The sequence below is a fragment of the Plectropomus leopardus genome, chromosome 5, assembly GCF_008729295.1.
Source record: "Plectropomus leopardus isolate mb chromosome 5, YSFRI_Pleo_2.0, whole genome shotgun sequence".
Taxonomy (NCBI): domain Eukaryota; kingdom Metazoa; phylum Chordata; class Actinopteri; order Perciformes; family Serranidae; genus Plectropomus; species Plectropomus leopardus.
The window spans coordinates 24317997-24345519 of record NC_056467.1 but is presented as its reverse complement, the minus strand read 5'-3'; the positions used below and the strand labels follow the sequence as shown (position 1 = coordinate 24345519).

General features: G+C 39.5%; 1 protein-coding gene across 2 annotated transcripts in view; it reads right to left on the bottom strand.

Moving 5' to 3' along the window:
• The window catches only part of LOC121942796 (nectin-3-like protein), a 42381-nt gene extending 19293 nt beyond the window's left edge, over positions 1-23088 (bottom strand). The window contains exons 1-2 of one of the 2 annotated variants that reach the window (XM_042486054.1): positions 22957-23088; positions 406-756 (exon numbers count right to left, since the gene is read on the bottom strand). In XM_042486054.1, the coding sequence (XP_042341988.1) occupies positions 406-756; positions 22957-23035 (430 nt within the window). In that variant the 5' untranslated portion in view covers positions 23036-23088. The remainder of the gene's footprint in view (positions 1-405; positions 757-22956) is intronic. The other variant, XM_042486055.1, reaches the window with a different exon arrangement.
• Positions 23089-27523: the final 4435 nt, after the last annotated feature.

Below are 27523 nucleotides of genomic sequence, written 5' to 3'. Positions count from 1 at the left end.
AGTTTGGACTTTGTGCACGTTATTTACATATTTACTACATAAAAAGAGAGTCTGTATATTCCCGCCAAGCATTAATATGTGCGTTTTTTGGTTTTTATGTTAGAAGCCATGTGGAAGACCTTATAAAAAGATTAATTTAAAGCTAACGTAGCAAGTTTTTTTCAGTGAGTGACACCGCACTGCAGATTTCTGTAGGGATTTAAATTTAAATGGCTTCTGTCCAGATAGCAATTTAAAAAGCTTGGTAGCTTCAGGGAGTTTGTTCCTCCGGAGAGAACACTTAACGTTCACCTAATCTTTGCTTAATCACATCCAACAATGGCCTGCTTTGACAAGTGAGATTATGGAACAGCATGAAGAAGCACTCAATACAATGAAAAAGGAAGTAAGAGAGCTCTACCTTACCTAATACATTAACATAGGTTGATGCTTGTGTGTTGCCCAAAGGAAATGTTGCCACTTTGCAGGTGTAGGACCCGACGTCTGCAAAGCTAGCTCCTTCAATGGTGATGGTAGCATCTCGTATAGAGGGGGAAACAAATGAGACGCGCTTGATGTAGTCTGGAGAGATGGAGGTTCCAAACTCTGGATTGAACACTGCCAAGGTAATGGTGCCTGAAGGAAGACGGCGTTCCCACGAGCTCTGTGTGAGATTGAGGTTGGAGCCCATCTCTATTCTGCAGCCCAGTGTGATGTTCTTTCCCAGCACTGCATTCACTTTCTCAGGAACAACCACCTGGTTGCTGCTTACACCTACTGAGAGAGAAAGAAGAGAGATAAGAGTCGGAAAAACAACAGCAGCACATTATTGTTGCAGCTTTAATCAATTAATCAAAGATTACAGCTTTTGTTCTCTGGTGTCTAGCAGTGGAAAAAAATTGTCTGTGAATCCAAATCTAGATTCAATTTGTCAAACAGTAAGTTTTATCCTAATCTACTGTGACAGTTTAAAGAGAGATTAGAACACAAAGTACAGTAGCTGGGATGTGCCAGCAGTGAAGCTCAGATTAAAACTACATTCTTGATTAGTTTTCTACATGTCATCATTACACACTCACTCCCTTCACTCAGTAACAGCCAAGTTTTTCTTGGTGTAAAAAAAAAAAAAAAAAAAAAAAAAAAAAAGACCAGACATGTTTGAGGTTAGTCTGAGTACTCTGCTTTGCCTCTTAATAAGCAACACACTTTCACCGCAGGACACTCAGACTGTCCCTCTTGCTAATCATCAGAGCACCTTTTAAGCAAGAAAGAAAAAAAGTAACTGGAACGAGATGAAACAAAACAGGCTATTTAATAGTTTTTTTATGAGGCCCTTAATTTGAACTGTGAAAAAAAGTCTCAAAGATGGGAAGAGCTGGGAGGGGGGATGAGACACACCCAGTACCCAATCGTACTGCCTCTTGATCCACAGCACCTCCCTACCCCCTCTGCACACACACAAAGTGGTTGGTTGGTCAGAGGGCAGCAACGGGGCAGTGATAGAGGGCTTAGTTGGTGATGAGAGTAGGATCCTGCTACCAGGACCAGCCAATAGCAAAATTCAATTGCAATAGCCAGGTTTAACCTTTAGCGGGCAATCATTTTATATATTTGTGCACAATATGTAGAATTTTTTAAACTTCGCACTCAAATGTCAAGAGCTGGACCTGAATCGGGGTGCCAGGAGGCTCAGAGGTCACATCGTCGCAGCAGTGGCTGCGGGTTTGATTCCGTCCTCGACCTCCCCCCCCCCCAAAAAAATATTTTAAAAAAAGGAAAAAAAAAAAAAGACCTGAATCAATCAACAACATTAAATGCCCATATATATTGCTTTTCAACTGAAAAAAGTGGTATGGGGGTCTAATCACTCTTTAACTTTTGCCTCTTTAACACGGCCTCTTCCATAGTGGGAATTTCATGCCAATTTTCTGCCTCGCCATTCTGTATAAAATATATGATTTCAGAATGGGGGCAAAGAGCTGTCTTGCCTTCAAGGCAGCATCAGAGGTAGTAACAGCAGGTAGAAACAACTTCTGTATAAGAGGGCAAGCTGGCAGGAAGGGATTATGGGTGGCAAGGGTGTGACGTTTTGATGACTTGTTATGCATGGGAGATTTAAAAGGTTTAAAGGAGAGCAGTTAGCAGCTAGCTCAAAGAAGAACAGCAGCTGAAAATGTCCGCAAATTGGTGAAAAAATAATGAGGTCTGTGAGCTCCTTACCCTCCAAACAGAGGACGTCATCAGTCACCATATCACAGGGGCGGTAAATGGTTGTTATTCCCATTTTATGCCATCTATATATATATATATATATATATATATATATATATATATATATGTATGTATGTATATATATTGTTTAGAAAGCGGTGATAACACATTATAAGTCACACTAGAAACTGTTGGGTACATGTCACATCTGTCACGTCCGCCATGCCTGTTTTGGTTCTGTAATGCCGGCATGCTGTCTAAAATCACAAACAGGAGAGGTAGCGATGCTGCCATTGTTTGATTCTGTGTAAAAATGCAACGGCGGCATAAAGAGACTTTGTGTCTCTATAGCGTTATCTCTGTGTAAAAAGGGCTTTTGAGAAATTGACACTGTAGAGAGTGTAATTTAATTCAGTGTCCATGATGTGTGAGCTGTATGCATAGTAATCTGCATGTCACAGTTGACAAATGGGCTTCTGGGTTGTAGAAAAAAAAAACAAAAACAAAAACAAAGCAAAACAACCAAGTCTGTGAGAATGAATCCTGTATCTTGCAAACCTAACCTGAAATAAATCCTAAATTACAGGCTGTGGCTACAGCAGCCCTGAATGGGGGGGGGGGGAGGGGGGGCATCCATCCAAGCTCATTTTTTTGTGAGACAAATCCAACAAATGAGTCATTGATAGAAACATATACGTTTAAACATTTTAAGGGGCACTACAAATTTCAAATGTGAATTTTATGGAGTAGATCAACAGAAAGCCTTGTGGAAATATTTGTTTAGCAGATAAAATGAAAAAAGTTGATTTCATTCAAAATATTCAAACAATATGCCTCAGTTTTCTTAACACAGTTGCAGTCAGAGTAAGCTATATTGGGAGCCATAAATTTCCACTTTGTACGTAGCCTCGGATGTGTATGGAGTAAAGCTCATAAAAGTGGTCCACTGGCTGGTATTTTGAGTCTTTGGCATGAATGTGAGTGGTGAGCCACAGCAATGCTATCTTGGTTTGTGAGGAATATAGCCAAAGGAGGCTGAGGCTCCCTGCGCTCCATTACGTCCCCTGTAATTTTAGTGATTACACACACACACACAGAATCTCTCTTGTCCAAATGTGCATCTCTTCCCATGTGTGTAAGAGTCAGGCATTTTGTTTGAATGGCTGCTGAGCCCTAAATGTATGTTGCATTGTGTTGGGAAGTTTCATGCTGTACTATAATACTTGGGCTTTCCTGTTTGTTTTTTTCTCTGCCGACCCACATTTTCAAAATATTTTCCATGTGTTTCTTGCCTTACTGCGTAAACCAGTGATTCTCAACCAGGGGGCCGGGACCCCCAGGAGTCTTTGAGGGAGTTCCAGGGGGTCCCCAGAAAAATGAGGAATAGTTTATTCTCATTATTTAATTTACTATAGAGATGATCCCAATGTGAATAAGAGTCACAAGTGGCCATGTCCACTAAAGCGTGTTATTCCTAGCTGAAAACACCAGGCCCTCCTCAGGAAACGCCCAGCTGGGAGCGTTTGAGAGCGCTTAGGAGGCACAGCGTTTCATCAGCCGAGAAAGTATTGGTTTCGTCTGGTTGATGCGACGTGGAAAATTTATGAAAGTAACAAGGCACAAGGTAGGCTGGAGTACGTGCTCTGGGTGAAGAATGCAGGGAGAGAGGACGGACCCACTGGTCTGAATGGGTTAATGAGAGGAAACTTAATATATACAGTATATTCACAGATTTCACCGCTATTGTTGTTGTTTAGCACTTATTCATGTAATGTGATGATTTGTCCTTGTGATATTTGTTCCTCCTTCACATTGACTGAGCAGCTGAAGAGACAGTCATGAACACATTGTTTTTACCCCAAGTGTGGCATTTTTCAAATTTCGGCGCTCAGAAAAAAAGAAACGCCCAGCCTCCAGCATGAAGCTCTGAGCTAAAAAATCAAACAATAATCAGATGCCTGTTAACATCTGGCTTTTTTATTTGCTGGGAAAGGTTACAATCGGCATTCACTCTTGGATCAAATTACTCTGCAGTAGTCATGGGTCCAGCACTGATCGGCTTCCATCGGCAGTGATGGAAATACAAAACTTGGGTGGACATGCTGATTTTAGCCCCCAGACCGGCGCAATGCAATGCAATGACAGGACACCACAAAACACCGTCCGTCTCTGCCCAAGCAGCGCTCAAACATCATTCCAAACTAAGTTGGCGCCGAGTTTGAGAGAGAGACTAAATAAGTAAGAGACATAAAAAATTAGCCTCCCTGCTGCATTCTACTGTTTACAAACTTGTTTTCCAGCCTACTTGTGACGTCAGATGGGACACACCAGAAAAAAACAAATTAACACAGAGAAAGGCATACTCCTTTGCTACAGAGCCGTGTACATAGCTTTGGTCTAATGGACACGGGAGAGGAGTTTACAGGCGCCAATTTTGGTGGAAAAGGGGTATAAATGACAACTAAAGAACTCTGATCTTAATCATAATTAACAACCTAAATCTTTTTAGATGGGTTGTTGTAAACTGGGGTTCTGCACTGTACTGATGCTCTTAACCTATTAAGCTTAAGTATAAAATCAGTCTGACTTACTTGTCATTCATTGAAAAGACACTTGGTAAAGTCACTTTTGATTGTAAGTTCATCTCTCCAAGATAATTTAGGCATCTATTTACATCTTCTTCCCACCTTTGAATGATGACCTGGTCTAAAAAAAGCCCACACTGCTATAATGTGCTTAGCAGTGCATGTGTTGCTCTGTGTTTGCATTGCGTCTGCTGGAGTCCTCTGGGTGCACTGGTGTGAGGGAGAATCAGGGTCAGAGCCATGTGGGTTTTACATTCTGCACTCCACGGTCATCTGAGCTGACACAACAGCTGTTTGTTGTCACCTTACTGGTGCAACACAGTTTCTTTGCTTGAAAATTATAATTAAACTATACTGCCATGATAAAATCTTGATGGTGAGATTAACATTTGCAAATATATCTCTATAACTGATTCAAGAATATCACGCTGATAAAAATCTTCTTGCAGCAGTGGTAAACTAACATGCTTGGCATGCGTGACATTGTGTTGATGCATGCAGACACGTGTCTCAGACCAGCCTTCTCCCGAACATACTCTACATACTGCAGCTACCTGACACGACACTCCAACTGCTACCGTACGCAGTTTGTCTATCGCTGTGTGTCAGCTTTCAGGCCTGTCAAAGCATACAAAGAAACTAGACTCCATCCGTGCTATGTTCTGTTTGTTTTACAGTAAGCATTTGGGAGTACGTAAGAAAGGAGGGAGAGAAAGGGGGGAAGTGCTTAAAGAGGACTCCACCCTTACCATTATGGGAGGCGAGACAGATGGCCTCTGCATGGGATACCTACAGCCAGGAGGAGAGTGGGGAAACTTGGCACTGCTAGCTGAGACCATGACGAACACAGCCAGCGCTCGCAAACTAGAGCTCCGTGAAATATTATCTAAAATACTGCAGGCAAATGAAATGTAAGCAGTGCGTTAAACAAAGCTGTCATGCTGTTTCATCAAGGAAATAGGCTGCAGAGCAGAGGCACAGCTCTGTCACTAGTTTCATTACTGGTTATCCATCTTATCCTGTAAACAAATAAGATTTTTAATAAGATAAACATGAAAAACTTTGTATCCGTGGCCATCTTTATGCTGCGTCACTGTTTGAATTCTTTGCAACCCATTTAGTCAGCTCAAAGTGTAACACGCTGCACCAGAGAACAAGAAGAGCCCCAGCCTGCAAACACCTAATTTGACCAGAGAGAAATAGGCTGCACTTTTGCCCCCTTTTTCCCTGAGAAATCCAAGGAAAGAATGAACTCATGGGAAGGATATGCTTGCCCTTTGAAGAAATGCTTCATATTTGTTTCTTTCCCTCCTGACATCACTAATTGCGACAAGCTGCTCGAAAGACGCAATGGTAAATCAAAACCTTCCTCTTTGCCTAGCAACAGGCTCAAACATTCCACGTCGGCCACTTGATGAGCCAAGATCTCCACCTACCCAGACCTGACCGAGCTTCAGCCCTGACCTCCCCAAAGGACGAGGCTGTCTCCTGGCTGGATTTCCTCGCAACAAAGCCTGCAGTGCATGTCAGAACTGTGTGAGACAGGAAGGGTCCAAGGCCAAAAACATTCACACGCAGCAACAAAATAGACAATATGTCATGTTCATGTAGACAAACTGTGTGCATAGATTATCATGTCAAACAGCACTCATGAGGGACTGATCTGAAGACCTCACAGGAGAAGAATGCAGACATGAGATCTGTGCAGTAGGGACTGTGGTTTAGGACTAAAGCAAGAGGAAACTTTGACTGCTCAGCATTCAGAAATGAATACAGTGAGGCGAGGATGAATAAGGACACAAAGCAAGAAATAGGGCAGTTATTGTGAGGGAGCACAGCAGTGAGATGGACAGAAGAAAAGACCTTAACAACAGAGGGAACTATGTAAGGACATAAAAATGCAACAAGGCTGGGTCAATCATTTTTACAAGCTGATATTAGAACATTTGACAGTATGGGTCAGACCATCAAGTCAAAAGTACTGAAACACATGTACAGTATGCACTACAAAGACGGGATGGCTGATTTGTGCAGATGTGAGAGTCTGCATTTGAAATGATGTGATCCTTGTTATCTGACTTCAGCTGCAGTATTTAGGTCATGGAGTAATTGATGACGGAGAACACATTTCAGAAAGGAGACTTCCGTTTTTTTCTTTGGCCATCATGTCAATCGTTTCTTAAAGCCACGTGGCAACATCCAGGGCTGTACAATGAAGCCAATGCGCAAGTGCCAAAAATTGTAGTTAAATGAATGGCCTTTTGAGGCTTACTCCGCAACAGAGAAATGTCCGATAGAGTGCCCCAGGAATGCTGTTTTCTGTTGGTCAATCCGGAAGCTAATTTCGCCCTAGTTCCCTAGTCAAAAAGCCTATGGCATTTTTCCATTGGATTTTGGATCACTACAGAAAATAAGCTCTGAGACGAACAAACCTTTATGGTACTTACACGTTTTGTTCAGTGAGATAATCTTCACAGACAAACCACTTCCAGGATTTTTTAAGCCTAAATGCAAATGCCAGAAGTAAAAAGCTATTTCTAGGTTAAAATGAACTACACTACAGTTGCGTCATCACAGCTACGAGGCTGAAATGTAAGCCACTTGTTATCAACTGTCTTTTTTAAGACACATGAAAGCTTCAAAGTACATGCATGGGGTATTTACTGATATATTTTATGTTGAAGAACAAAGCATGAAAGTCTCTTAAGCAGTGTTAACTACTTATTTAAGGCTTCTTACCAAAAACCCATAAAAAAGAACAACCCAGTGACTTTGAGACAAGGGACCCCAAGGTGCTGAAATGCTACCAGATTTACGTGTTTTAGGACTCACTACTGGGGTTCTCTATGATCCCCTGTGTTAAAATGATAAATTTTACAGCAGAAATTAACATGATTAGAGCCTGTTTGGTCTCTGTATACATTGTCATATAACACCCAGGCCCAAAATTATATATATTCAAGGGCAGGGCTGCTTGAGTGACAGGCTGGCTGTCAATAGTGTCCTTATATCAGATCTACCCCTTGTTCTTTAACAGTCCCAGCCTGTCATCCAAATATGTTTACTTCTAGCTCCAAAAAGCCAAGATGGCGACAGTCGAAATGCCGAATTTGAGGCTTTAAAACTGCAGGCCAAAAACCAATGGGTGACATCACAGTAGCTATGTCCATTATTTATATAGTCTGTGATAATAACACACGTTGTTTATGTTCTCACAAGTCTTGCTTAGCTAGACCTCTCTCCATAGCATTATCTCTGCTCTTAAAAAAAGTCTCGAATCAACAAATTACCATTCTGCTAGAGCGGGAAAAAATGCTCTGGCTTATTTTTGTTCCAGTCACAATCAGAGACATTGCCCCTGCAAAAAGGGCTCTGGGGGAAACAATGTTATCATAATATATGGAACTGATGGCAAACCCTATGAACATAAGATCCACGTTAATGAGCCACTACTAACCTTTAAAGAGCAACTGCATTAAAATCTAACTGTAAGGAAGATTAAAAATAAAATAAATGTTTGGGCAGAAAGTTGTCAAAATATTGGTGTGACCCGCCCCCTCTTAAAAAAAATCAAAAAAGAAGCACATCCTGAATGGGTAAAAGTTTAACTGAGGTCAGCTACCCCTTTCTTTCTCCCCTCCAAGTAATCTGGTGTGCATCAGACCTGGTCTAGTCCTCAGCTTCTTCCATGCTTGGGTAATTCTCAAGTGTGTGTAGGAGGTGAACACAGGCTGAAGGGCAGTGTTTCATTACTGTTTAATGAGTGCAGTAATTCATACTCATTCCAGGCACTAAAGTCCCTTGGTCTAGCATAGCCCAGTGGAAACATTAGCTGACTATTAAACTTCCATCTGATTCTCAAGGTCGCATTTAAAAATGTTCACTAACATGCATTTGAAAACTGCTTTGGCAAACTCTGCCAACCTCAGACAAAACAATCAATGATTATGGATAAATATATGTCTATTAAATATAGCCATAAAACAATTATTTAATAATGACTCATTTGGCTAAAGCCCACAACAGCAACTGTTCCCAACCCTCACCACACTCTAAAATCTGATAAGCTGATGTTACTTTACAAAAATCCACAAAGACAGATTACCTGGAAAAATGCAACTAAATATAACTAATAGTCTTAATTTGTTCCCTATATATAATTGTTAAGTTTACAACTAACTTGGTTCGCTGGAACAGCTAACACTTAAAAGGAACAAAGTAATTCACATGTCCTCTTTGAGCAGCAACAACTGCACAAAATGAAGTAAATACAGCTAAATTTCAAGTAAACTAACAGTTAGATATCAAGTAAACATAAATTAAGATTGATATTCATATTTACTTTCCTTTTTCAGAGCAATCAGTTTCCAAGATTATTTTAAGATCAACTTGTCAGATTTTTTAAGTGAACAGGGAGAAAAAAAACAACATTTTAACCATTCCTTTTGTGCAGCGGCTGCAGATAACAGAAGGTGGAAAATGACCAAACACTTGTTAATTTGCAAGTGAGAATTTTATCAATAAATCTTCCACTGGGGCGTGCATTTTCTGAGAGTCATTTGCGCTTTTAAAGTCAATAGTCAGTGTGGAGCCATTTGTTTGGTATTGTTACTCTCTAAAGAGGTGACCAGGAAAAAAACCCCACACACAATGCCTAAATTCCTCACACAGGCTCCCAGACATTTGCTTTATTTTTGTGAGGCGTATAAACTCAGTCCCAATCAGAGACAGGATAGGCCAAGTGGTGTATTGCCTGTTTTATAGCATGTCTTTATCGTAAGAAATATTTGTGCAGTGTGAAGAAAACATTACTCCTAACACCAGCTCTAATCTACCCCCTTCCTTCCAAGCATTGTATCCTGTGAGGGTGTGAGGCTTTTTCAGTGGGCTAATTCATGGTGGAGACAAACACAGGCTGACAGGTCTTTAAAAAGGGGTGGGTGCCGGGCCTCTTTCACATGTCACCGTCCTCTTCAAAACCCTTTTCTCATTGCTCCCCCATAGTAATGTGGACTTCTGTGTCCTTCTCGTCCAGGTCACATTTGATTAAAGATCCATGCTTAAAAGAAAAAGATCAATAGTGTTGACATACAGTGTGTCAGGGTAGGTTACAACCTCACGTCAGAGTCAACTACAGCTGAGCTGTACAACTTGTGAAGGACAATGTCTGCCACTGTGTATCAAGGCTACACAAACACTCCTACAGCATCCTGTTGCATTGTGTGGGATTTGTTATTGTTTGTTGTGGGGGTTTGAGGCATTTCAGTATGTGAACACAGTGCTGTGGACCTAGAGATGGGCAGCAGTGCATTTTTTTCCATGTAAGTAGAAAACAAATGTACCATTTTGGAGCAGAAAAGACAACTGAAAAAGTCACAGATGGTCACAAAAAGCAAGGATTTTTCAAGCTGCCATGTGAATAAGTAACTTAATTTTGGAGGGTTTTTTTCTAAAGGGAGAAGCTACAATGGGAACCTTTCTAAATTAGAGCTTAAGTGTATGACATCTCTGACACATTAATGCTAATAGAGACTGCACTGCGCTTACCACCACACCACAGTAGTGTTGAAAATTGCACTGGAGTAGAAATGTTTGTGTCAGGGTCTGCTTGCTCATCAAGTACATCCATACTGCTCTTGTTCTCTTTTAGATAGATGAGTGTTCAGTGTTAGTGTGAAGGCTAAAAAACCTTCATCTTATCTCTGAAGCTGACAGCCATGAATGAATATTTACTACATAAAACAAAGACAATACAGCACAAGAACAAGTGCTGTATTATAGTTGGCCTAGTATCTGTTTAATTGATTTTAGTAAATTATTTACAGCATCCACTAAAATCTACCATCAAGCCGAGCAAAGACAGCTTAGAGAAGCTAACAAGGATAAATCAAGGTCCAACCCTCCACATTATTCAATGATAATAAAGACAAATTATATGTTGCTCTCATACAGGTCAGATGTCAAAAACAAATTTGACATCATAATGCTAAAACTGGCATTTGACTCACTGCAGTTGCATCTGTAGGCTTTCATACCGACTGCTAAAACACCAGTATCATGTCCCACACATCTATGCTAACAGCAGTCAGTGCTCAAGTATAAACCTCACTATGAACCACACAGACACGCACGTGGACATTGTGCATTGATTTTAGATGCATGTTGTTTTCACCACATCTACATATCACTTTCTTTTGACCAAAATCATATAAAACCAAGCTCATTTTTCATTCATTAGGACAGAAGTAGATCAGGCACTTGTTTGGTGGCTGTGGTGGTAGTGGGTGGGGGTTTGCAGAGGAGAGAGAATGGGTTCTGTACTAATCACAGACTCCACTGCCCTTCACTTGGTCTAAATGGGCTACTGTACTTTCATTAGGCCAATCTAACATAATGGAAACATAGTTTCCCACATGCCACAGAAACCCCAGAGGGAATTAGACTGTTTTTCTTGAAAATTATTCCCATCATTGTCCAATTTTAGATTAATGTGTGATGCCTGTTTCAACCTTTTTTTTTAAGGGGATCTATTTTATGCCAGTGATTTTCACATGTAGGCTGCAAACACTGGACTGGTATTATGTACAGAACTGCAGAAAATTGTGATTCTGTATGTACAGGTGTAATAGAATACTGGTAAGTGGTAAACATTGCACTGCTATCAAGTAAGATGCATGACAAAATAAGAACAAACAACTTTATAGGAATACTTCACCCACAAAATGACCATTTGTGTTTCAATAAGTCATGCCGTGTTAACTTGAATTCGTGAAGAATACCGCTGCATGCCTTCTTAGAAGATTGTGAATATTTTGATTGATCAGGGACCACATTTCACAACAGCAAAACTATATCAAAACATCCCTTTCCGAACTCTCACACAACTGGTTCAGTATTATCCAACTCTTATTTATCCAGTCGTATGCTCAGTACTTCCTAAATACATGCATTTTCATAAAAGCCATTAGTTAAAACTGAACTGAAAGTGGAACTTATCTATGCTCTCTTCAACACCAGTACTTCCCCAATACTGAGGTTTTCTATCAAAAATGCATGTGTTTGGAAAGCACTTGTGGGCACACAACTGGATAAATGAAACTTGGATTATACCATTGTGTGAGAGTTTTTAAACAGATGTATTGACATAGTTTTGCTGTTGTTATAGTGGTTTCCAATAAAGCAATAAATCGCTATGTTTGATGTTTTCCGGGCTTGTTTTAAGGGCTATACCTGCCCAGCATGCATCTTATCTTATTTATGGTGTCTCGAAGTGGGATTATTTGCTTTGTTTAATATCTGCCCATTCATTGAATAGCAACAGAGTAAACATGGGGCACAGCAAATCATTATTTGTTAGTTTTTCCTATTTAATACATTACTCAAATAGCTAGAATAGTATGTTCCCCAAGTAGCAAATTTACATGGAATTTGCACCAAATCAGTTGTTAAAAAATACAAGTAACACTAGAGAGTGCTACTTGTATTTTGAGTCTGTGTTCACCAAGCTACTTTACATATCAAGGTTTTTTCTTTTATGATATCAGTAATGATGCGACTCTTCATCAATATAGACTCCACAACCCAGCTACACTATAGAAACACATTGATAGAGGAAGCTGATTTGAACTCTTGAGCAATCAACACCACTGCATGTCAGCAATCACCACTTCACAACAACAGAGGAAGTTAAGTAGTCCAACAAAAATTTGCCTCTGAACTGTGTCTACCCGGTGGTCAATAAAAACAGTAAGTAGCTTGGTCAGTGTGGCATTTCAGCAGCATTATCCTGGTCAGTGGGAGCTCATTTCCCCGGCATACCCACTTTTCCCGGCATGTACTCTCACCCTGTTTCTGCAACAGATTAAAACGCTACTCTTGATTTACACTTACCACCCACTCTGAACTGTGAGAACAAGGAGATTTAGGTGCCTAGGTCACTTGGGATTAAAAACAAAACAAAAAAAAAATTCACAGCTGACTACAACACATCTATAGTGACCTCACAGAAAAATGTAACTACGTGTATCCGACAACATGCCAATGCGAAACGCGAAGCCAACTGCTTTGTGATTGACATTACACCGCCCTACATGCTGAACAACTTCATCTAGACTTCAATCAAAGGCGAATATTGTTAACACCCCTCTTTGCAATGTACTACACACCTCACTCCCACACTGTGAAGTCCACAGAGATTCAACAAAAAGTCTGTAAGACAACATCCAAGTGTATTTCTTCTGCGTCTCAGGTTACATGTCTGGTTTGAAATAGTGTTCCCATAATATGAAGCTAACTTGGATGTAAAAGACAAATATTTTGAGTACATTAATGCAGTAATACCCCATTTATTGCTGACAGCTCTAGGCTAGAGCTAAATCAATCCATGTAATATCTGATATTCCAACACTGTTTTTAAGCCCTAAATAGAAGTGGCTACTTGTTTTGTTATGATCCTTTTTCGCAATCCAAGTAGAGGCAAAAAAAATAACACTCATATTGACCTATCAAGTTTGTCAGCAGTGAGCAGTAATCTGTGGCTCTTCCCTTATGTGACAGAGCAGCAGTCCCTCATTAATACTAAACAGAAACAAAACATGCAATCTTTTTGGTATTATTTGCAACAGCTTTAATTAAAGAGGGGAAATGTGTTTAGCTTTACTGAAAATGAAGAGAGCATCAGCAACTAAAGCAGGAGAATTTAATAGTAGAGGGGGTAATGTGGACATTAGGGGTGCAGCAGGGATGGCAGGGGAATACAGAATAATTTGGCTGAATACCAGCAGGGATACAGTTGTGCAAAATCCTGTTCAAGCCATTACTGCAATATATCTGCATCAAGTACTGGGGCTGCTCAGCAAGCCAAATCAGGGAACTCTGAGTCAGGGGACATGTCTTTCTTTCCCTGGGTTTGGGTGTCTGATGTTATCTCGCATACAATGACGCCAGAGGGTGGGTGCTGCTGAAACCTCGAAAACTTAAACTACAGTTCTGATAAAATAGTAAAAACTCTGTAAAATCTAACAGTTTCACATCTGATTCTTTTTGTCTGCTTCAAGTGATTGTGAGTATTCCCCATTGAAGTAAAGGAATATTAAAACTGTACCCTGAGTACTACAAGAGGCAGTTTTGGACTGTCATTCATCTGTAAGACCATCATTGTAAATAATGCATGCAGTAAACATTTCCTACTCACTTGTGGTTATGCAGCTTTAATCTGGGATAGTAACACTTTCTGTCTTTCTACCGATAGATTTAGTTGTATGTCATAGATTACAAATGTTTGTTGATTAGATATAAAAGACACAGGTGGTAAGAGTAGATAGAGGTTTTATAGGAGGGATGTATGTGAATGTAAGGGTGTGGTCACACATGAGCAATAATATTTGCCTCCAGTTCCAGCTCCTCTACATCAAAGAGTAGCTTGGAAGTCAAGAGTGGTCACTCTACAGCAAAATCTAGGGACCAAAATGTCCCCAGAAGTACACTGCACACACAAAAAAAGACTGCTGACTTGAAGCAATCTCAGTCAACTGAGGATCTCTGATGGTTCTAATCTCAGAGTTTCAAGGGGAATCCCCATTCTTATTACAGCAAAATGTATCTAGCGGACTGTAAAAGGAATTGATTTTATTATTTGTAGTAGGCCTGCAAGACTTTATTTTGTGTTTTTAATATTAATAATTAATATAATTTAAAAAATGACTTGGATTCTGTGTATCAGTACAATATTGTCATGCAAAAATATTGCAATACTATATTGATTCACTGTCTTCCCCTACCCCTAATCTTCGCATCACATGTATTCCAACTTTGATAAAATTTGATCTGCGAAGTTGCCACCTAAACCAATAGTAAAGTGGTAAGTGTGGAGGAGACACTGACTGTTGCAGTAAGTCAGAAAAAAGGCATAGAAAGCAAGAAAACAGAAAATACACCAAAAACATCACATCTATTAGCAAGGTAGCTTTCCGTATATGTCACAACAGGTGCTGCCTAAATTATCAACTCGGCAAGTCACTCATCTGTATTTGCCTGTAATGTGTGAGCTTGCCCTGGTACTGAGGAATCCAAGCTGCGGGTGTGCCAATACTATCGATAGAAAGAGAGATGCCGTACATTAACTATAGTATAATGGATGTCACAGCTCCTTGTGTACCAGCAAGTAAGACAACACCACTGATAGTTTACTTGCTACAGTCTGCACCTCCCAGTATTTGAACGGTGGGTGTCAATAATCTTCCACTTGGGTGGTAGGAGGCCTGTCAGTGTATACAACTGACTGTGTGCTCATCCCAAACATCATAACCACCTGACAGCTGAATGAGTGAAACAAATAAGAGTGAGTCTTGAAAAGCAGCCAGCCACACCTGTTTCCCATAACCCCGGCGCTCCCCTCCTGGGGGGATTCAACTGCTGACTGTGCACATCCTGCATGTATACCTCTTTAACATGGACTGTGGAGCCACAGTGTATCTGAGTGACCCTAACCTCACGGAAAAACCCTGATTCCTGCAAACAGCAGGCAAAAAACGGTTTAAAAGGTTTCCCTGTGTTCATTCACAGTAGGTAATTAACCATGGAAATATCTGGAAGCCATTTTTACAGTGCAGTTTCCTATGAGTCAGTGATTAAAACAGTCAATTCCTGTCTATCCAAGATTTATTCTGTAGACAAGACAAAGCAGCTAACACTCAGTGAAAAAAACATACCTAATAACAGAATTTTCTATGTATTTTTGCATGTTACTCCTTTTCCTCCCAATTTTGAATGGCTAATTACCCATGCACTGTGCTCCTAATGACGGGTAACTCCCAGTGTTGGCCTGGGAGGAAGCAAACACAAAATAATGAATGCCACCAGAAGTACTATGGTTGGCTCAAGAAACAGACTATTGGGTTAAAAGTTGAGGCTGGCGCGATTCTATATTGGTGTCCTCATCATTAAATCACATGGAAAAACCCAATTCAACAAAGTCTGACTGTCAATGCTTTCCAACTCCCCATCCCTGTATGTGGCATTCAGCTCCAAGCCCATTCATTCCTAAAGAAGATGCCTATCTTTAAAAGGTGGGTCATAAATATTAAGTTTCATTGGAAAAAAAGGTTTTTTCCTAAAACAGTTGGGCACTGTAGTTTTAGCAGCTCCATCAGGGCTTAATGTGCAGTGCAATTGTTGATGGCTATAACCTCAAATTTAATAAGTATTTATTCTGCATTGTGTATGTGGGACTGACTCAAAATAACTTACAGAGGCCATGTTCATGGTAATGTAGGTAAATGTCACCACGTGCAGTGGTGTGGCTCGTGTTCTTATTTATTTATTTATTTATTTGGAGAACAGCAAAAATAAAAGCCATGTCAGGCTTGACCTTTAATTCATTGTTGGTTTTTCTTTTCAAGGGATTTATTGACACTAAGAAAATATCACCAGCCTCATCCCTCTTGGCATAAGATTTAAAATGCCTGGGTAGTTTAAGGGCCCTGACATACTAAGCAGCTGGACGGTCAGCTGTCGGTCAATATCAGGCCGTTGTTGAGCGTCTGATGCCCTAGATTTTGTGTTTTGTCTCACACCAATGGCACTAGTCAGCCTTGGTCAGCTATTTTTCAGTTGGTGTTAAAGCTGGCGGCGCTCATTGGCAGGTGAAATCAGTCTGATAGGCAGTTCAGCTTTGTGCATGGTAAGATAAACAGAAGTGAGGAATGAATGAATGAATGAATGAATGAATGAATGAATGAATGAATGAATGAATGAATGACGACTATAGAGTACCACCGTGATAGTTGGTCATTGGCTGTGGTCTTTACAACGTGAGGTGATACGAGGCAACGGGAGGCGACAAAACAGTTGGCCTTTGTCATCAATAGTTTTTTGATGTCTGTTTGGTGTGACTACGCATTAAAATCCTTGTCCAGAGATGTCTGTAAAACTGTTGACACTACGAATGCAAAGAGGTCAATTTTAGGAGGAGAGGGAATCCCTTCCACCTCAGCCCCTCCACATTCGGCGGTCGGTGCTTACAGAATGGACGAATTACAGCACACAATTCAGTGGGCCACTTCACAATGAATGCACCCAAAGAAAATACTACAGTACACGATTCACTTAAATATTTAATAAGGTGCAAAAAAAGCAATGTTTCTTGGCACTGCACCTTCATCAGAGTCAAACAGTAATGGTACAAATTGAATAATTTAAATAACTCCTAAAGTTCTTCGTATCAAAGAGGTTATTTAAATTTTTCTTTATCAGTATTTTCTTTGGGTGAAGTCCTTGTGAAGTGGCTCATTGAACAGATTATAAGCCTGGCTGGTTATTGGGGCTGATATTTGGCTTTTTGCCAATTATCTGTGTCGTATTTTATTTTCGATAAAATTAATTAATTGAAACGTTTAAAGAAAGTGTCAGAATGTGAGAAACTTTTACTTTGTGAAACCTCAAGGAGTTATTTTTATTTATTCATTTTTTATTAAATTTTTTTCTGGACTTTTTAAAAAGTTTCTAGGAACTGTATATGATCTTGAATGTTTCAGTTTTGATTAAACATTTGCATTTAAACAAAATTTTGTGTTGGAGTTAGTTATATTCCAAATTCTAAATATTTTTATCGGAAATGCACATCAGTTCCAAATATTGGTTATCTGTCTCATTATCTATTAATGATCAGCATCGGCCCTAAAAGACCCCCAAGTCAGTTGAACCCTATTTTAAAACCATGAAGACTTAATATTCGTAAAACCTTCATGTCACTTGAGGGTAGCTCAACACAGAAGCAAACGAGAGTAACTGCTGTGAAAGTAACTTTCATTGGAATGAATGGGAATCTGTGCCATCTCCAGATCCCCTGTTATAACAAATAATATACAAAACCTTTAGTCAGGGTAATTGAGGTTAGAATGTTTTAGTGCAGGCAGTCCTTTGTGGACTTGTGAAAGCAATAGGTTGAAAGTAATCAACAATTTGACTGCAGATCACACTGGTGTCTTTTCATTCGTCCTGGTTACAGAGGAGTCTGGGGATAAGCTAAAACTGGGTGTTACAGCTCTGAAGTAACTGATGGACCACCAGGGAGGAGCCTACCATACAAAGCCTCCGACAGTCAGTCACATCTGTCGAGGAAGAGGAAGCAAAGGGTGGAGTCAACAGAAGCTGGTGACCACAGCCTGCTCCCCGATCCCCACACGCACACTGCCTCCATGTCCCACAATAAAGCAGCACACTCATCTGCTGATGGCCCTCCTTCAAAAAGAAAACACTGCATGCATTTAATGTGATTAGGAGTTTTCAGTCTGCTGCTTCACAGCTGAGATTTAAGATCAAATGAGAGGATCAGATGAATGCCACAGCTGCCACCCACAGATGTGAATCCAAATGCTAAAACTTACTTAAAAAGCCCTTTCTTGCATATAATTCTAAAAGCAAATAACCAGTGTGGATAATTAACACCAGACATCAGCGAAATGGCATCTGCAGGCATATTTAGTCAGTGGACCACAAGTTGGTCGACTTCACAAAGTCAAGCTTAAGCTTAAACAAATCATTGTTTAAAGAATCAGGACTGGTAAAAAAAGTAAAAGTGAACTGAGTAAAATTCATTGTTAAAGACAATTTTTCTGATGCCATAAAACATTGTAATTTCCCAGAGAAGCCTGGAAGGTTGCCACACACCTAAATCTCTACATCTTTAAAACAATTGCAATGCTGAGACTGACAGTGAGTACGTTTACATGCGCAAAATAATTTGTTTTTTGCCCTTATTCTAAAAAAAGCAATACTCCTACTAAGCTGTTTACATGGCAAATTAATATTCCATTAACACACCCGTTTACACGTCAAAACATGAAGAAGTACAACAGCCATGGGCTTTTTGAAGAGGGAGACGCTAACTTCTGGGTTGGCCTAAATAAAAACGTCATCCCTGGGGCATTATTGTCATTTTTGGAATAGGGGAATACTGGTGTGCATGTAACTGTAGCCAATGACATTAAGTTAGTCAATGACCTCCCACACACAAAAAGTCCCCAAAAAAGTGTTTTGACCTGATCTGCCCTCTGTGCTGCTGCTACAAAGCTGTATCTTTTAAAGTAATGACAAACCTACTTTCTTGGGTACATCTTGCTGTCAATTAATAACCAGTGAAGCACATTAATTCCTAACAGGAACCAATCTGCTCAGTCAGTGCCCTGCTTTTTAAAATCTATTTCTGTTTTGAGTCTGTAATTTTGGCGGCTCCATTACAACATTATTTATTTAGATTATGAATCATGCGGCCCAAGAGAAGAAACCACAAAACTACGGTCTTCAATTACAGACCTCACAGCCCGTAGCCACGCCTTGAACGAATCCCCTCCTCACAAAGCTGTGTACACTACAGGGAATCTGAAAATGACACAGTCAAGGAAGCGTTTTGACACAAAGTCCCCCTGCACACTTGTGGTCTGCTAAAGACACAACAGCAGGCTAGGCCACATGGGCTCCAACCATATGTTGTTGAGAGTCAAAAAGCTGCACACATTTCTGTTCCAAACACGACACCAAAAGTAACCTTCACTGGCTCATTTGTACCCTGTGTTAATAATCAGCTAGTTTGGCTGATGAGGTGCACACACATGGCACTTGCAGCACACATTTGGAGGCTAATCAGCTTAGTTTGCAACAGTGCATTGTTTATAAGTTCCCTGTGTTGATTTATGACCCGATGTTTTGTGGGTACAGACAGAAAAAGAATGGTATGAACAGGACTCTGTAAAAGTATGTGCTGCAAGTGCGTGTGTACGCATGACAAAGATGACAATAGTGCCAGCCACAGAAACACACATACTGGAGCATGACCGATGAGTCTGCAAGGCCAATATATGAGCCACTATAATCTTATCATAGATTTATCCGTTTGTGGTGTGATATGCAACAAGAAACTGCAGTATGGAAATGCCAAATATATGTTTGAGGTCATTTAGAAACACTGTCTCCTTTAGAGTTTGTCCACAAATGAGCACTTGGAAGTGTATTTAAAGGTACACTATGCAGGATTGTAGGTTACTGTTTGTAAACATGCTCACCAGCGAAAGTGGAAGTTTAAACCAACCCCAGATTCACTCTTGTTTGATGTTTCACCTCACAATACCAAAAAAAAGCTGTTTTTTTGGCGTTGTGTCTCTTGGATACTAGCTTCTTATGGTCTGACACCTGGTTGCTACCTTATTTTTATAGTCTAAATCTCACTTGAGTGCTGTGGGGTTTCATGCCCATAAACGTCCCCAACATAGAAAAAAATACAATACAGGAGGAGAGCAAAGTTTGCATAAAAATACATCGCCACACACTTTGGGTCATAGGTGATGACTGAGAGGGATTACATTTACGTGAGTCTATATATTGCTTTTTTTAAGGAAAATCCTGGATAGTATATCTTTCAATGCACGGCTGAGAACATGGTCACAGTTCATATAAAACCTATTTTTTGTGACGCTTATCCAAAATGCGTCATTATAGTATGTGTCTTAGTAAAAATATTAAATAAATATTTGCCCATGTATCATTATCAAAAATCTTGTAAAATATCAATACCTAGGCCAGTGCTTCCCAAGTGTTCCAGCCACAGGGTCCAAATTTCTCCATAGTCATTAGTTTAAAGTCCACGAAATTGACAAATTACAGCATATTTCATTTATTTGAGAAAATGTCAACAACACGTGGGCTTAGAACACATTACACAATGCAGTGCAGTTAGCTAAAAAAATGTAAATAAATAGCACTGGAACCAACAAAGTATATTATTATTGAATATTATTGCTTCAAGTTCAGTGGCAAAAATACTGCAAAGGAAGAGCATGTTAAAAGGCCAAACATTACCAAGAACAGGGCAGTAAAATACTAGGGAAAAAACTCTCATCCTATGGCAGAAAACTGCACTTCAAAATAAAAGCTCTGAGCTGGAAATTCACTGTAGGTCTATTTTAAAATAAAGTATATTTCTTTCGAAACTTGACATGTTGGCAATTCACTTGAAACCACTGGTCTTGGCTATATCAGCCTAAGAAATCGAGTGCAGCTCTGGCTATACCAAAAGAGAATTGCAAAGATTAGATTTCAGTCTAATCAGCTGATCAACATAACATTATTTGGCAACAATTTTAATGATCAAATATTTGTTTTTGAGTAGTTTTTTGGGGAAAAATGTCAAGTAATTCACTATAGTCTTGTTTCTTAAATGGGAATATTAGTTAATTTCCTTAATCTTACACAGTTATTGACTAATTTTGTTTTTTAGATAATTTCTAATATTTTATATACCAAGAGAGTATCAAGTATTTGAGAAAATAATCTGCAAATTAATCAGTCAAAAATAATCATTAGTTGCATCCCCATACCTAAGGTATTACCTTTAAAAGTAATATCTGTGACTGTTATACTTGGTTTGGTTACTTATTACAGTCAGCAATGGTGGAAAGGTTTTACTGTCCTTTTTCAGAAACTGCTACCATGGAACATCTGCAATGCTTTTATTGCCCTTGCATTCAGTAAAAAAAAACAAATGGTGCATTCCTGGGTACTATTTACCTTAGTATCCATCAATGTTTGTCTCTTCTTTTGTCATAGTAGGCATGTCATGTATTGTAATCCCAGCTCAGGAATGGGATACAGCAAAGCTCTCCAGCTGCACTGCTCGGGACAGTTTAGAGACTGGAAGGTGCTCTGGCTGGCATGCAGCCCAACTGCAGGTCAATACTTCCAGAGACTCTGCGACTGCAGTGCCTCTCTTGAAATATGTCTTCATTTCCCCTGCCACCCCTCACGCCCCAAAGCAGAGAAGTCTGCTTCTCCTCTCCTGTATCACATAACGTTTATCCCCCCCATCTGTGTCCAACAACCACTTGGCAAACTTTTCACAAAGGAGCTCCTCTTTGCTGAGTGACACCCACAATACTCTGTTTTTGTACACCATGAATCAATGCTGTCCCTCAATGAGTTTCAATCTGAGTGAAAGAAAAACCAGCCGGTACTTCCCTCTTAGTAATGTCAGTTTAGTCATGACCAGTGGTGGAATGTGACTAAGTACATTTACTCAAATATTGTAATAAAGTATGAACTTAATGTACTTGCTCTTTACTTGAGATTTTCTTTTCTATGCAACTGTATACTTTCCTCCACTGCATTTCAGAGAGATGTATTGTACTTTTTACTTCACTGCATCAATCTGACAGCTTTAGTTACTTTAATATTAGGAATTTGAAAAAAAAAAACATAAGAAGAGTTTATGAAATATGATGTTTTGTCATAAGTTAAATTAGTAAACCGTTTAAACATACAGCTGCGACAATAGTTAATTAATCAATCAGTCAATCCACAGAAAAGTGACCACTATGAAAAACACAGATTTTATTTAGAATTTTGGGTGTTATTTTCCCCTTTTTTAAATTGTGAGTATTTTTGATGTTTTTTTTCCCTCTTTTTTCAAAATCGTTTGAGTTTGGGGGTGTGTTTTTTCATTTTTGAAGTTATTGCGTTTTGTGAGTGCTTGTTTTTCTTTTCTTTTTTTCTATAATTCGGAGGTATCTTTGAATGTGGTTTTTGTTTGGTTTTTGTTGTTCTTATATTTTTCTGCATTTGGTACTTTAAGCACATATTCTTCATTATACTAATTACATTTACTTGAGAGGCATTTACTTGTAACAGCGTCTGGTATTAGTAGCGTACTTTTACTTAAGTGAGGGATCTGAATACTTCTTCAGCCGCTGGTCATGACTTTGTCACACACTGGGAGTAGCGTAAGCTACAAAATGTGCATGTAATTACCAAAAAAATCAGTTATCTTCTGTCCCGAGTGGAGGGATTTGGTATGAAAGTCTAATTGAGCTAGCTTGTGTGAAATAAACAGTTGCTCAGTGGGGTAACTTGTCATTTAACTACTGTGTGAAACGTTTACGAAGTTGTATTCAAATATGAAAGCGAGGTTTAGCTAACCGTGAACTGACGTCAGGAGCTAACTTACTTTCCTACCGACGTAATTTTGGGATAACTGTGTCCACAGACATGAACCGTTAGCTTAAATGAAGCTAGCTGGCTTTGAACGGAGCAACACAATGAGGAGCAGCCGGTTTTGGCGTTATGAATCGGTGACTCCACTGCAACTTATCAGTGGCCTCTAAAGTAGCAAATGACAAAGGAATAGTTAACTCACAGGTAAGTCCGTAAAAGGTGATAAATGTTGTTAAAAGTCGCAGTCCGTTAGTCCTCCTGAGCGGTGATCTTTTCTCCATGATTCCCGTCTGTTTGTGCGCTCCGGCACTCTCTGGTCCGTCCTCCTCCTCGCTCGTCCCTGCTCTCTCTGGCTGCTGCTGGCTCGAGCTCCTGGGGAGCTGCTCTCTCCATAGCGACCGATCCGCGTGGGCTGTACCACTTCTGCAGGACAACAAACAGACACACACGAAGCCTACGCACACACACACACACACACACACACACGGTCCCAATCATGCCCATTTGATTTCAATTGTTCTATTTGAACACAGGACACCTCTGAGATGTAATAGAGTTGTATCAGAATTTGTTGTGGTAACTTGGTGGCATTGCAGCAGTCGTATTGCTGCATAAAGCACTACAGAAACTGTTCAGATCTCCTCTGATCCAAAAGTGTGGAAAAAAAAAAAACAAAAAAAACATGAAAACTGGCTGTTACCATAGTATGTTAGTAGACTGGAACTGAGCTAGTAGGCTGTGGATTAGCACTAGTGCAAAGTCACTAAGTGCATTTACCTAAGTGCTGTACTTAAATACACATTTGAGGTGCTTGTACTTGGCTTGAGTCTTTTCCTTTCATGGCACTTTCTGCTTCTACACCACTAGAATACATTTAAGAGGAAAATATTGTACTTTTTACACAACTTTGTTTATCTGGCATCTTTCACTTTGCAGATCCAGATTATTAAAACAAATAATCTGGCTAATAAATTATGATATATAAATTAAACTGCCTCATAGTTTATAAAGTAGTTAAAAATAGCAACACTTTTGTCAGCTGCAACATAAAAGTGACAAATGTTTACTTTGGATACTTTTAAGTGCATTCTGATGCTTATATGTTTGTACTTTTTGAATACTTGAAACAGAGCATTTCTACACTGTGGTGTTGCTACTTTTACTTAAGTACCTCTTCCTCTGCTCTGTATTAGTAGTACAGTGAAGTAAAAATCTGCATTGAAACATTAACTGGAAGGAATACTTCACCCTATAAACTGGCCATTTTTATATCAATTAGTCACACCATGTTACTTTGACACATCAGTATTAACTGACTGATTTATTGATTGATTAGGTCCATGTTCAACAACAGCAGAATTTTTTTTTTTCACTAAAACTGAGAGGGGTTTTTTTGTAAAAATACATGTGTTTGTGAATCACTGAGCATATGACTGGATACATGAGACTTTGCTTATACTACACGAGTTGTGTGAGAGTTTGTAAATGGATGTTTTGATGTAGTTTTGCAGTTGTTGAACGTGGTCCCCATTCAATCAGTGAATCAATATGTTGGCCATTTTCCGTGAAGGCATGTGAGGAAAACATTTTCTTAATGAATTTAAGGTAACAGAGTATGACTTATTGACATACAACTGGCCATTCTGTAAGTCTTCAAGTAACAGTTTTAATGCAGAATGCATGATAGTAAAACATGCAATCCAGTATGTCTCTGAAGTGTAGTGTTGTGGTATAAAGTTGCATGACATGGGCAGACAAGTAAAGTACACATAATTGTACTTAGCTACCACCACTAGTAGCCTAGCAGTAGTTCTATCAGTGGTAGTAGTCATCAGAGTAACTGTAGTAGGCCATATTACTGTCTGTTGTAGTTGCAGAAGGGCAGTAGCAGAGGGAGTCACAAAAATTCTGTTAACAAAGATTGCTAAAAAATCTTAACATTGGTCATTAGATTGTCATACATGAGACTTTGTAAAAACATCAGAGAGGGCTGTAGTTGTTGAATTGGACCCAGACTAGATAACCAGCTGGACAAAGTGAGCAGCTGCCCTGAGGCCCCTAAACCAAAGGGGGCCCGAAGGCCCCAGGTTCACCACGTGGCTATATGTTGTTTTTTTTTTAAAAGATTATTTTTTGGCATTTTTGCCTTTATTAGATAGGACAGATCAGCATTGTGAAAGGGGGAGAGAAAGGGGATGACATGCAGCAAAAGGCTGCAAGCTGGACTTGAACCTGCAACTGTTGTGGCTGCTGCAGCATGGCAGTGCCATTATACATGGGGTGCCTGCTTAATCCACTAAGCCACCAGATGCCCTGGCAATAGGTTTTTGGTGACTTGATTAATCAAACATTTGTTTAGTAATATGGTTGCAACACTAAAGCACAACATAGACTGCCATGATAAGGACCCTAAAGTCACACCGGCTTTGTTACATCATTTTACGGCCATCCTTGAAGAGGGGCCCTAAAATTTAGTTTTACGATCTTTATAATGTCAGTTTATATTTCACTTAAACCATGCATTTTCTTAAGAGAATTTGCTTAATCAATTTTCCAAAACAATATTGATTTCTAACTAATACAGAGTTTAGAGAAAATGAGAAAAACAGGGTTGGGAGGGCCTGTAGGAGCCCCATAGAGAGTTAATCTGACCCTAGCTAGAACATGAGTGGATAACTGCTGAACATTTACATGCAGCAATTATAAAATAGTGATCTTTATGCATGTTTTCATCCTTCAAAGAATATTTCACTCACAAAATTACGATTTGTATATCATCAAGTCATGTTGTGTTACCTTGAATTTTTGATGAAAACATAATTTCTTTTGCATTCCTCCATGGAACACCATATTGAAACATCTGTTCACCAACTCTCACGCAACTTGTGCGGTATAAATTAAGTCTCATTTAACCAGTTGCATGCTAAGTACTTCCCATACACTTACATTTTTTGCTTACGAAAAATCTTTCGTTTGCCGTTGAAAAGAGCACATACATTTTACTTTCAGTTCAGTTTTCAATGGTATTTTTTTTAGCAGAAATGTACTTTGTGATGTACTAAGTGTACGACTGAATTAATGAGACTTGGATAATACAGCATGAGTTGTGTAAGAGTTTGTAAATGGATATTGTGATATATTTTTTGCTATTGATAAATGTTGTCCCCAGTCAATTAATAAATCAATCCATGCTGTTTTCTGTGGAGTAATGCAAGAAGAAAAATTTCCTTACAAATTCAAGGAACCACAGATTGACATATTGATATACAAATGTTCACTTTGTGGATGGAGTTTTCATTTGATAAAATTAAAATAAAAGTGAAATTTTGCATGGATCAGTGGGGGATCCCCTTGTTCTGAGAGCACACTTGTGAAAACACGCACACTAAACTGCAATGAAACCATCAATCGTCCAAATAACCGTTTTTACCTTTTAAGCACAATTATCTTCTCCACAGCAGTGTCTGAGCAGGTAAAGATTCATTGCCTTCATCAAGGAGATCAGGCCTGCAACACAGCAGTCTCTCTATCCACCAGACCTGGCCTATTTATAGATCAAGTTTTCATAAGCAGGTGTTGAATAATGTTGGTTACTTTACACATTTGTCACAGACTCCTGTAGCAGATTCAATCAATCAGTAAAAAAATGATAACATTAGTTTGAAAACACAATGCTTCCATGCAGCTACATTCAGTGCACATTGATTTTAATATAGAAATGCACAGTTTTGAGCATAAAAAGGCTGTCACCTTTGTCACAGCGTATTGAGCACTTCTCTTATTTGAGAAATAAACTTTCACAAAGAAGAAATACTAACATTTTTTGTACCACTAACCATGCCTAATTCTACAGAAATATTGTTCAGCTTTATGTTGCATATTTTCTAGACAACCAATTTTAACTATTCTAAGAGTGTGGGGGGAAAAAAACAAGGAAGTGAATGTGAAAGTTAATACAAAGCCCAGGAGATACATTTGTGAAGGACACAGCAGTAACATGCAGGAAAGCTCCACCGCTTTCTGCTTCTGAAAAAAGGTGTGCACAGTGTGACGCCAGTCCTAAAACAAAGTGGTAATGAAGCGCTCCCTTGCATTGTTCTTTTCTTTGAGATAATTACAGCTTTTACACATGCAGGAATCTGGCGTTGTGTGCAGCATGGTGTTATTATCACGCGCTGCAGCTTGAACTGATAATCATGCTCCCTCAGCAGTTTTAGGCACACATCATATTTATTCACTGAAGATAAGCAAAAACGCTCGTCTCGATGTGATTCCCTCATGTGGAGCTTCCCATTTCACTGTGCTGTGACGTCCTCATGGCCCGCAGTCCTCATCAGGAGGACATGAACTCTACAGGGAGCCTCCATCTCCTGCAAAATTTAACCCGCTCTCTCCCCCGGTGCTACAGTTCAGCATCTCTGTGATTAAAGCATGACCCATGATATGTCACAACACCGTACCCCCTGCCTCTATACCCTCCGGTGGTTTATTTATATCCTTAAAGAGCCATAAATCCCCAGGAGAAAGTGCTGCCCTTTTCACCAATCAATCTCCCCTCATGGGCCACTTTGCATTGGAACAGCAGTGAGGAGGCTCAAGTATTTATGAGATTATGAATCACATCTTATTTTCTCCCACAAAACAGTTAACATCTGTTAATCTGTTAACATTGGTGGAAAACCATCCTTGAGTAAAAATACATATTTCTTACCAGAAAATGACTCTGGTAGAAGCTATTAGAATATTACTTCAGTAAAAGACTTAAAAGA